Source organism: Giraffa tippelskirchi, chromosome 5 (genome assembly GCF_054371585.1).
Source record: "Giraffa tippelskirchi isolate mGirTip1 chromosome 5, T2T-mGirTip1v1.2.pri, whole genome shotgun sequence".
Taxonomy (NCBI): Eukaryota; Metazoa; Chordata; class Mammalia; order Artiodactyla; family Giraffidae; genus Giraffa; species Giraffa tippelskirchi.
In genome coordinates this window covers 1,198,890-1,210,516 of record NC_137279.1, presented here as the reverse complement: position 1 = coordinate 1,210,516, position 11,627 = coordinate 1,198,890, and the positions used below count along the sequence as shown (strand labels likewise).

General features: G+C 55.4%; 1 protein-coding gene and 1 long non-coding RNA gene across 3 annotated transcripts; one reads left to right on the top strand and one right to left on the bottom strand.

The window, feature by feature from the left end:
* The first annotated feature begins 74 nt into the window (after positions 1 to 74).
* On the top strand, positions 75 to 5,847 carry RABIF (RAB interacting factor). 2 transcript variants are annotated; one of them, XM_081487491.1, is made up of 3 exons: positions 75 to 219; positions 3,516 to 3,839; positions 4,535 to 5,847. In XM_081487491.1, exons 1-2 carry the CDS (start codon positions 94 to 96, stop codon positions 3,759 to 3,761), a joined length of 372 nt encoding a protein of 123 aa, XP_081343617.1. In that variant the 5' UTR covers positions 75 to 93; the 3' UTR covers positions 3,762 to 3,839; positions 4,535 to 5,847. The 2 variants fall into 2 exon arrangements, with proteins under 2 accessions (XP_081343617.1, XP_081343616.1); XM_081487490.1 differs by having other exon boundaries at positions 4,107 to 5,847.
* Positions 5,736 to 11,362, bottom strand: LOC145505439 (uncharacterized). Its single transcript, XR_014053043.1, has 2 exons — positions 10,969 to 11,362; positions 5,736 to 9,545 (listed from the first exon to the last, which is right to left on the bottom strand). It is a non-coding gene; the product is annotated as an uncharacterized LOC145505439 (long non-coding RNA).
* Positions 11,363 to 11,627: the final 265 nt, after the last annotated feature.

The following is an 11,627-nucleotide window of genomic DNA, read 5'->3' as shown; positions in this document are numbered from 1 at the left end:
GCCTGCGCCGAGCGAGCGCCGCCGACCGCGCCTGCGCGGTGCGAAGAGCCGGCTCCGAGCTGCGCGTTGCCGCCGAGCGCCGGGGTGGCGGCCATGGAGGCCCCGGCAACGCCGAGCGAGCTGGTGTCCGCGGAGGGCCGGAACCGGAAGGCGGTGCTGTGCCGGCGCTGCGGCTCTCGCGTGCTGCAGCCGGGCACGGCGCTCTTTTCCCGCCGGCAGGTGAGGGCGCGGGGGCCGGGCCTCGACCCCGTCCCGTCCCGCCGGGGCCGCGCACACCGCGGGGCCCCCACGCCGGGCCGCGCAGACCGAGCTCCGCGGGGGCCTGGGCCATAGTTCCTCAGGCCCAGATGTCGGTGCTCCTGGTCCTGCCGTCGCGACCTCCTGCCTGCTTCCCCGCGCGCCGCCACGCTTCGCGGGGACCCAGGGGAGGGGGCGGGGACCCGGGGGAAGTGGACGTGGACGCGGGGACCCGGGGGAAGTGGACGCGGGGACCCGGGGGAAGTGGACGTGGACGCGGGGACCGGGGGAATTGGACGTGGACGCGGGGACCCGGGGGAAGTGGACGTGGACGCGGGGACCCGGGGGAAGTGGACGCGGGGATCCGGGAGTGGGCGCCGGAGAAAGGGACGGCAGGCGGGGGACGTCCTGAGGGCACGGCCAGAACCCGCGAATAGCTGGCTCCGGGTCGGTGAGCCCCGCCCATATCGTGAATCACCAGGAGTGTGGGTCGCCCGCTGCTCCGACCCTATGCCCTGCGTGCTGCCCAGAGAGCGGTGGAGGGTGGACACAGACCGTGGGGTTTAAGTGAGGGAGTGGGGCTCTCGGCCCTCGCGACTAAGCCCCACGGTCCGTGTTCTTAAGTCCTATGAACAGTTTCTCTATAAAATGTTCTCCGTGCTTTGGTAAAACTCAGAGGTTTCAGAGAGGAAATTACAGTCACAGAGAAAGGAAACACTCAGTGAAGAGCTGGAGACTGCACAGGGTAGTAAGTTAGGGGCTGCTTCCTTACATTTTTGGGGGGGACGGGCGGTCGGGGCAGGAGAGCCAGAGGAGGTGGGCTGGTGGGAGAGAAGGGGAGAGCCCGTGCGGGTGGCAGTGGGCTGTTCTCCAGCTAAGCGGGCACCTCACAGGGCCCAATAGACGTTCTCCCGACCTCCGTCCCGGGGGTATGAGAACATGTTGGCACCAGAGTTCACCACGCCTTGGTTCCTGAGAGGCGAGACCCAGAAACAGCCCAGGGCCTCCCAGGGGTGACCTAGGAGGTGCAGGACAGCTGCACCGTGGGTACCACAACGTAGGTGACTCTCCAGGGAGCTCTGCTGAGTGAAGAAAGCCCGTCCCAAAAGATGACTACTGTATCATTCCGTTTGTGTGACATTTTTGAATTTTAGAAATGGAAAAACCAGTGAGTGATTGCCAGGAGGTAGGAGGGGGAGGGTGGTTATGAAAGGGTAGGTGGATAGTGGTGATGGCGGCGCTGTAATCTGAATGTCCTTAATGGCACCAGACAATTTTATGTTATGTGTAGTTTACCACAGTAAGAGATCAGGAATCAAAGTGGAACATGCTGCCGCTGTCTAGGCGGCCTTGCCCTGGTTATTCCTGCATAACAAAATTGCCCCAGACTGTGACGTGAAACCATTTAGCTCACGAATTTAGGGATTGGCCGGGCCCAGCTACAGCTTGACTCTTCCACTGGGGGTCTTTCACGGGACGGCCGTCAGAGGGGCCGTCTCAGAAGCCTGCTCACGCCTGTGTCCACCTGTGGCCCGGGAGGATCCCAGCGTCTCCAACAGGCTGCCGTGAGCCGCTCCTCCGTTTCTGCCAGCAGCCTCAGGGGAGCCAGAGTTCCCACTCGGGCTCCAAGAGAAACCCGCAAAAGTGGCCGGGCCTTCCCTCCCCTCGCCTGTCCCCCTCCCCTCAGCCCGCCAGGCTCAAGGCGGGAGGCAAGGTGTCCAAAGCTTGGGAGGACTGTCAGAGAACGTATGGACATGCTTTAAGAGCACCACAAGTACTTACTGAAGGGACTATTACAAAAAAGGTTAACAGATGGTTGGATGGCATCACCAGCTCTATGGACATGAATTTGAATAAGCTCGGGGAGTTGGTGATGGACAGGGCAGCCTGGCGTGCTACAGTCTGGGGGGTTGCAGAGCCCGACACGACTGAGTGACTGAACTGAACAGAAGTGCATTCTGTTTTGTGACAGTTTTTATCCTCAACTACAAGAGAGCATGGGCTTCCCAGGTGGGGCTAGTGGTGAAGACTCTGCCTGCCAATGCAGGTGACGTAAGAGACTGGGGTTCAAGCCCTAGGTCGGGAAGATCCCTTAGAGGAGGGCATGGCAATTCACTCCAGTATTCTTGCCTGGAGAATCCCACGGACAGAGGAGCCTGGAGGGCTACAGTCCAGGGGTCGCAAAGAGTTGGACACGACTGAAGCAACTTAGCGCACGCGCACATGCGCACACACGCACACAGTAGCATGCTTGCCAAGTTTTCTGTAATGCGAATGTATTTTTACAAAGATAAAGGATATTTTATATTTAAAAGGGTACTGGATAGTTAATGAAGAAAGCACAAGAGGTTTCCCTGAGACATCAGCAGAATCTCAGAGTTCAGTGCAGCTCAGGAGCCTGTCCAGGATCAGGGCGCTAGCCAGGGTCACCACATGGAAGAAATCAAAGGGCTTGCATGTGCATATGTGTGCATGTGTACACCACAGGCTCTCTCCTCCTGGGTGGGAGGTGCAGAGATCCTGGAGATAATAGTCCAAATCCTAGTAGATTTTTCCTCTTCCTGTTCCTTTTATAAATCCAGCATATTCCTAACAGTGATGGAACAGAGTGAAGCCAGGTATCCAGTGCTTACTCTGTTAGTAAATGTGTGAGCTCTGCTCTGAATGACGGGCTGTTGCAGGCACTGGGCATGTGCTCGTGAACAGGAAAATTGACCCGGTGGAGGGAGACCCTGATGAACAACTGAGCCAATAAAGAGAGAAGATGGTTTCAGAGAACGATAAGATAGGAGCAGCCTGAGGAAATGGGGGGTGATGAATACTTGTTATCTTGATGTGGTAAAGGCTCGTCGGTGAGCAGTGTGTTTGTACCAGAACGTGTCAGATTGAGTTATATGTGTGTGTGTCAGTTACGCCTCAGTCAAGCCGCTTTGAAAAATACAGACGTGGGGAGCTAGTCCAGGTCGTCTGGTTGGAGGAGACCTGAGGAGGTCGCGTGTGAGCTGAGTGTTAGGGAGCCCTGGCCTTGCAGGGTCTCAGGGCAGAGCAGACCTGTGCCCTTAGTTAGGAACTGGCAGGAAGGCTGGTTGGTGCATTGGGCCCAGGCGGGGGTGGGAGCAGAGGAAGGCGGGCCCTGTGGACCTGGGGAGGCCCTGGCTCCCCCGGCACCCAGGGAGCACTCTCCCCACGGACTGGGCGGTGGGTGTATGCTCCCCTGGGTGGGGAGCTCTGGGCCACGGGGAGTAAGCCGGGATCCGGTCTGTGTTCTCCCCCTGCAGCTCTTCCTCCCTTCCATGAGGAAGAAGCCGGCGCTGGCCAGCGGCGGCGGTCCAGAGGGCGACCTCCTGCAGGAGCACTGGCTGGTGGAGGACATGTTCACTTTCGAGAACGTGGGCTTCACCAAGGACGTGGGCAACATCAAGTTCCTGGTCTGTGCAGACTGCGAGGTGGGCCCCATCGGCTGGCACTGCCTGGATGACAAGGACAGTTTCTATGTGGCTCTGGACCGGGTTTCCCATGAGTGACGGTGGGACGGGGCTCCACCCCTACTATTAGAGCTTTCCCCGGGGACCCCTGTCGCCTGCTCGGCACTGACATCCATCGTGAGTGCCACCCGCCCGTCTACCCCAGGCGCCTCCTTGTGGTCTCCGCACGGGCGCTCGCTTAGGTCCCCGAGCGTCACAGCCTCTCCTACCCCCGCTCTCCGGCTCTGGGAGACGGTGCTCCCGCAGATCTCCCCTCCCAGCCTCCCTCCCGCGCCGGGCTCCCTGTCTCCACTCAGCAGTTAGCCGTGGTGAGCCCTGAGGACACGTGACCCAGGGCGCTCACCATGGTGCTGGGGCTGAAACCTGCCTTTTGGTCTCCTTCAGGAAAGCGTGCAAGCACCTAAGAGCGACTTATTGTGTGGCTGACTTTGTCTACAGTAATTTATTCTCTAAGAGTAAAGCATTTCCAGGCTGCAGTATTTAAACCACCCCTCAGAAATACCTTACTTTGGACACACGTCTGAGACAGCCTTGGGGGCCTCTCCTCGGGGCTGATGGAGACTTTATCGTGCAGGTGGACCTGGCCCCCTTCCCTTCACATTCTGTTGTGGTTTCTCTCTGGGTCAGCTCCTCACTGCTGTCAGTAAGCTGAAAGTCAGGTGTTCGATCCTGTATGCCAGCCACCCCAAGGAGAACCCGGCCCTGGCTGTGCAGCCGGCATCTCCTGGGACAAGTGGAGAGTGTGGGGGGTGGGGGGTGGTCTTTGCCATATCACACACGGCTTTCTGTGTGTGTCTTTTCTGGACTCGCAGCCCTTCCTTGGCACCTCGGAGAGAAGACATGGTCCGCACGGAGCCGGCTTGGCAGGCCTCTGCAGGGTGCAGGCCTCTGTCCAGCGCCTCTCATCGTAGCTGTGGGGCTGCTCTGACAGTCGACGTTCAGCACCATTCTCGGTTCTGCCATTTCTCTCTGAGATGCCTCATCGTCTCAGGAGTCTGTGAGGCCAGGTTCCAGGCATCCTCCCGCCTTCCCTGCCTCCGAGGCTCAGGAGACTAGAACGGGAACAAGGACTCAATGGAGACCTTACAGACATTCCTTTCCCCGTTTTCCAGCTGCTTTCTCCCTCCTCCCCCCAGAATTTAAGGGTCCCCCACTAAAGGACAGGCCTTGGACACAGTTTTGCAACCAACCTCTCCCCTGGGCAGGTGGCTTCAGTCCTCGGACGTAGCCCCACAGGCTCTGGAAGAAAACCGTTTTGCAGGTGGGCAGTCAGACGCCCGTGATTGTGGCATTTTGCAGAAAAACTGAGCATATCCCCTCAGGTCAGAAGGGACAAACCACGTAGCTGCCTCTGAAATTATGAGCCAAAACCTGGGCAGTGTTTTTTAAACTAGACTTTTCCTTTCCTTTCCTTAATCACAGAAACAGTATACATTCATTGGAGATAAATATGGACGAGTGTATAAAGTTGTTTTTAATCACTCATACTTGCAGCATCCAGAGACTGCCGACGGTGATGTGGTGTACGTTCCTCTCAGTGGTTTTCTGTGTGTACTCATGTAGGAGTTTTAAAAACAAATATGAGGTCATATTGTACTCACGTAACTTACTTTTTCCATTGAACAAAATACGGGCTTCCCGTGTCAGTAAATGCCCACCTCTGCCTGCCATCATGTTGAGTAGTCGTTTGTACTTCTGTGCTGTGATTTGTGTAAACAATCCCGTTAGACTGCCTCCAGTTTCTCGTAAATCATGTGATGTCAGTTGACTCTGTCCACGCTTTCGTATCATTTCCTCGTGAGCCGTGGACTCGCGGGGGGTGTGTCCCTGGGCTCCGCTTCCTGATGCGGCGCCTCAGAGCAGCGGAGCCCCTTCAGCCTCCTGCCTGGCAGTTCCTGACACTGGGTATTTATTATCTTAAATGAACGTGTTGCTACTGTAATGGGAGGAAAAATCGTGTCGTTTTAATTTGTGCTTATTTCTAATGAGTATTTTACATACTTGTCATTTGTGTTTCTTTTTTTGAGGATTGCCAAACATTGTTCCTCCAGTAGCCAAAAATATAGTTGTTTCTCTGCCTTTTCAGTTTGATTTGAAAGAAATAAATGCATTTAAGCAGTGGCAATTAGATTCCTACACATCCTTGGACCGAATATAGAAGTTGAGACAGAGAGGAGGGCTGAAACCTGCGCCTCAGGATTATCCTGGGGTCTGTCGGCTGAATAACCAGCCCCTGGGTGTCTGCCGTGAAACGGGGGTCATCCCCCACCACACACACTCACTTACACACACACACGACAGGTCCCGGGTGTCTGCCGTGAAACGGGTCGTCATCCACCACACACACCTGCCGTGGGTGCCATGACTCAGGGAGCCCAGGACGGAGTGTGATTATCGACTGCAGCTCCTGCGCTGGAGCAGTGGGCTTTTCCAAGGCCTTCCTGTGTTGCCCCAGAATCGTACGTGTACTGACATCTACTGCCGGTACCCCACTGCATGAGGCTCCTTGAGTAACTCCACCCTGCGGCTGTGACAAGCACTTCTGCCCGGGGACCGGAAGCCTCACCACCCGAGTGAGGTCAGTTCAGAAGGCTGCACACAGTATTGGCAGCAGCATGCTCGCAGGACTTGGGAGGATTACTGGACCAGGATCATTGAGAAGACAGAGGCCCTGGGCGGTGAGCTCAGTGTGGTGGGCGCTCCCCTCCTGGGGGTGTTTCCCGTCTTCAAGGAGGCTGACGGGCAGCTCTGACGCCTCGCATAGTCGGGAGTAGGGCCTGCCAACGGCTGTGCCCCTGGTGAGCACCCCTCGCTGTGGGGTGAGGCCCTCAGTCCTCTGGCCCAGGAGCAGGTGAGGCAGAGTGGGGAGCAGAAGGCTCTGAGGGGTTGCAGCTCAGCCTTGAATTCTCGTCCTTAACATAGGACTCCAGTGATCCCAAGTGTTGGCTGCCCCCCAGCTCTGGCACGAGCCAACAAAACCCTCTAGAGGAAAATGTCATCAGCTTAAACTTTCCAGTTCTTTCTACAAGCAATTTTGCTAATTACTAATTTGTTGCATCCTGAATGCAATAAAATGTAACCAAGTGTATAAGACAAAATAACACCAATAAAACAAAGACTATGGGACAGGCCCCTTAAGCTGGGGATATAGGAGCTTTCAGACCAAGACTGTAAAATAACTGCTTACTCTAAAGGAGATACCAGACATGGGAGGGGGGGAGTGAATTCTAGAATCTTAAAAAAGAAATCTAAAACCAAAAGTAAGAATTCACTGGAAGGTTGTAATAGAAAATTAGATATAGCTGGAGAGAAAACTAGCAAACTGGAAATTGACAGTAAGTCTGTGAGCCCACAATACACAACAAACAAGTGAATTCAAGGGGCCAGAAAACCACAGCCCGCGGGCCAGATCCATTCCTAGTAGCGTCTGATTTATTGTGATTCAGGAGCCTTCGAGTTAAGAATGGCTTTTGCCTTTGTAAATGGGCATGTAAATATCTACATAAAATTCTGTTTTGCCTCAGCCCACAAAGCCTATTTATCTAGTCCTTAAAGAAAAAAGTTTGTCAACTCCTAACTGTAACAATGTGAGAGTTGTACCATAAAGAAGGCTGAGCGCCAAAGAATTGACGCCTTTGAACTGCGGTGCTGGAGAAGACTTGAGTGTCCCTTGGACTGCAAGGATATCAAACCAGTCAATCCTAAAAGAAGTCAACCCTGAAAATTCATTGGAAGGACTGATGCTGTAGCTCCAACACTTCAGCCACCTGATGTGGAGTCCATTCATTGGAAAAGACCCTGATGCTCGGAAAGATTGAAGGTGGGAGAAGGGGACGACAGAGGATGAGATGGTTGGATGTCATCACCAACTCAACGGATGTGAGTTTGAGCAAACTCTGGGAGATAGTGAAGGATAGGGAGGCCCGCTGTGCTGCAGTCTGTGGGGTCTCAGACACTACTGAGCAACTGAACAAGAAGAATTGTAACAAAGTCAACTTTTTCTGAAACTGATGTATGTAAATTTAATAAAAGCCCTATCAAAAAACCCAATAGGTTTTGTATGTGTATGAAATTCAACAAGTGATTCTAAAAGTTGTATGTAAATACAGAGGACTAAGAATAGCCAAGACAGTCATGGAGAAAAACCCGATGGGAGGATTTCTCTTTTTGAGAGACAGCGTAGTTTGTCACAAGGGTAGAACAAAATCTCTCAGAAACAGCCCCATATGTATGGATACTTGACTTATGACAAAGGCAGGGGCCGTGGTCTGGAAGGGCAAGGTCAGGAGGGCTTCAGCAAGGCTGGGAATGTTCTACTTTTTAAAAATCTGCATAGTGGTTATGTCATAAGTTAAGCTGTACATTTTTTGTGCACTTTTCTGAACATGTGCTATATTTTCATAACAGAAAGGTTTTTAAAAGAAAGCAACAGGACTTCCCTGGTGGTCCCTTGGCTAAGATTCTGCACTCCCAGTGCAGAGGGCTCAGGTTTGATCCCTGGTCAGGGAGCTAGTGACAGATTTTATTTTCTTGGGTTCAAAAATCACTGCAAAGGGTGACTGCAGCCATGAAATCAAAGGACGCTTGCTCCTTGGAAAGAAAGTTATGACCAACCTAGACAGCATATTAAAAAGCAGAGACATTACTTTGCTGACAAAGGTCTGTCTACTCAAAGCCATGGTTTTTCCTGTAGTCATGTATGGATGTGACAGCTGGACCATAAAGAAGGCTGAATGCCAAAGAATTGGTGCTTTTGAACCGTGGTGCTGGAGAAGACTTGATCCCTTGGACTGCAAGGATATCAAACCAGTCAATCCTAAAGGAAATCAACCCTGAATATTCATTAGAAGGACTGACGCTGAAGCTCCAACACTTTGGCCACCTGATGCAAAGAGCCAACTCAATGGAAAAGACCCTGAAGCTGGGAAAGATAGAGGGCAAGAGGAGAAGGGGACGACAGAGGACAAGCTGGTTTGATGGCATCATTGACAATGAACACGAGTTTGAGCAAGCTCCAGGAGACAGTGAAGGACACGGAAGCTTGGCACGCTGCAGTCCATGGGGTTACAAAGGATCAGACACAACTTAGCGCATAAATGATGAACAGGGAACTATATCCCACGTGCTGCAACTAAGAGTTTGCATGCCACAAATTAGAGCCAGTGCAGCCAAATAAGTGAAGGAACCAACGGTCCTATGCAAAGCCTGCTTTTGTAAGCAGCTCAGGAACCACCTGCACAGCCTTGGCACTGGGTCAAGAATGACTGCTCCAGGGTTGGCTCTGCTGTCTCCCTGGCACCTTGATTCTTTGCCCCTCCATCAGGACAATCTCGTGCCCACAAAGCCTGTCCACCTTCTCTGGCCCCTCCATTGCCCAGGCTGACTTGTAATTGCGCTGAAGTAGGGGAGCATGGGGAAGAGAATGCAGGCCTGTCAGGATTCTTCAGAGGGCTTAGACACTAGAGGTGACCCTGGGCCTTCCGCTCCGATCGTAGGAGTATTTTAAATTCCTGAAGCTGGTATGAGTGGGGTGTGTGAGAATAAACCAAGCAACCTCATCTTACCTGGAGTAAGGCCAGGAAGGGGACCTTTCACGCCCCGTTTGCATCACCAGCAGGAAGAGGGAAGACGGGGTGTGGCTGTTGTGTCTCTGGTACAGGCAGGACATTTTTCACATCGGCAGTTCTCCTCCTCCGAAGCCCAGTGAAAGCACGTCCCTCTCGGCTCTCCTGACGTGCCTGTGACTCACCGCAGCTTGCCTGTCCCAAGTCGCAATTCTCTGCTATTCCTGAATAAACCCATTTTGCTGGTAAAAATAACTGCCTTTTATTTTTGAGGTTGACAGGAGAGAGAGAAAAAAGGAGATGGAAAAGTCAGAAATAAAAATCTAAACTTGGAAGTAGATAATAGAAATCCAAATACCATGTAAAAGGACTCATTTTAATTGGTGTGATGTAAAGAAGCATCCTGTCAAGGTGTGGGGGTGTGTGATCCCACAAGTAACACCGAGGATGTTACTGTTTCAAATGTATTTATAACTCCTGGGTCAGTGGAGGATGGAAAGAGCTTTTTAAGGGGCTGACTCTCCCAGCAGGTGGGGTGCAGGCCATAGAGGCAAAGGCAGATGATGGTGTTGAGTTCAGGGCCAGGCAGCTTCACAGTGACCACCTTCGGCAGACCAGGCAGTTGACGTGCCCACCTTCGGCAGAGCAGGACTCCCTGGGCACGTTGTTTTGTTCAGGGCACTGACGGCCAATGAGTTATGCATCTGAGCTTTGTACACGTGAAGTTTCAGAGCACTCACTTGAATTTCCACCCACTCTCCCATTAGCCCTTGACCAGAACATCCACTGTAGAGCTGGCAGCCTCAGAAACCACCACGGTTGGGACCAGAGACAGGTTTCAGAGCTCCAAGTTCACCTGGGCACCCTGGACTTGAGCCACCTGAACCACCAGGCATTTAATTTTTAAATATTTTAGGATACTTTCAAATGACATGGCTAGGATATTGTGGCTAAACAGATGCAGGAAGCCAGGGGCACTGGTGGCTGACCCTGACTCTGTCTTCCTGAGCTCTACCGGCAGGAAGCCATCACCCCTGCAGGTTTTCCAGGGCAAGACTCCAAGCCCAACCCACCTACACTCTGTGTGCGGTCCTCTGTCCTCTGGGGAGGGACGACAGGAGGTGACCGGACAGGAGTCCTCTAAATGAGAACGGCACAGCAGTGAAGATATCATTGTAGGGGCCCCATCATCTTATCAAACCAAACGCCAGCCATTCCTCTCACACCAGGAAATGGACCCGTGTGTTACACGGGTATTTAGAATTAAAACCGCATCGCTGAGGTTCCTCAGCTGGTCACTTGAGGAGAGGGAAAACGTGTGCAGGCCCTTCATGGAAACGCAGGAAACCACTCCTGTGGGGAGCACAGCCGTGTCCTGCGGAGGACGCCGCTCTCCTCTGATCAAAGCCCCCCCGCCGGCGGGGCCGCGCACTCTGCAGACCCAACACCGCGGGCCCGCCCGCCTCCCGGCTCCAGCCGCAGGTCCGTTGAGCTGCCGGGCGGCCTGGCCCCGCTCTCTGGGGCACTGCCCTCCCTGGACTGCAGCAGGGCCCCCTCGGCCGCACCCGGCTGCCACCCTCTCTGCCGCCGTCGAACCTCCGACCCCGCTCTCCTCAGGCGGCTCTCGCTCTCCGCCGGCTGCGAAGCGAGCCTCAGGCGGGCGCCACCCCCCGGTGACGCACCTTCCCGCCAGGCCCGCGGTGGCGCCTGTGTGAAGACCTGAGGCAAAGCGGCCCGGAGCCCCTTCCCAGGGCTTCACGCCCTCAGCCACGCGGCGGAGGGCGGGCTGGCGGACAGGCCGCGGCCCGGGGCGAGCGGGGCGGCTCCGGGGGAGCGCGCGTCTCCCCAGGCCTCTCAGGGCGCGGTCGGGCCCGCGGGGGGCGGGCAGTGCGGCTCCGGCCCGCGGTCAGAGGCGCCCGTGTCTCCGCCGTCGGGGCCCGGGGCGCGAAGCCCCTCCGCGGGAAGAAAAGCCCGGGCCCCTCAGACTGGCGCGCGGCCGGCCGGCGCCCCGAGGAGGCGCCCCCTGGCGGCGGGGCGGGCGCGCGGGGCCGGCGGGCGAGTGCGCCCTCTGCCGGCGCGGTGGGCCCCGCTGCCCTCACCCGGACTAGCTCGTCCGCGCTGCGGGGCCGCCAGCCGGCAGGGGGCGCTGTGGACGAGCTTTCACAGCCGCCCAGCTCCGGGGCTCGACGGGCCCGGGTCCCGGCGCGGAGCCCCTCTCTGAGGGCCGGGCTAGGAGCGCTCAGCCGCCTCGCCTGCCGGTCGGGCCGGACCGGGCTGGCTTCTTGGTCTTGTCGAGCCCCGGCCCCTGGGGACTCGGAGCCCTGAGGGCCTCAGAGCGGGA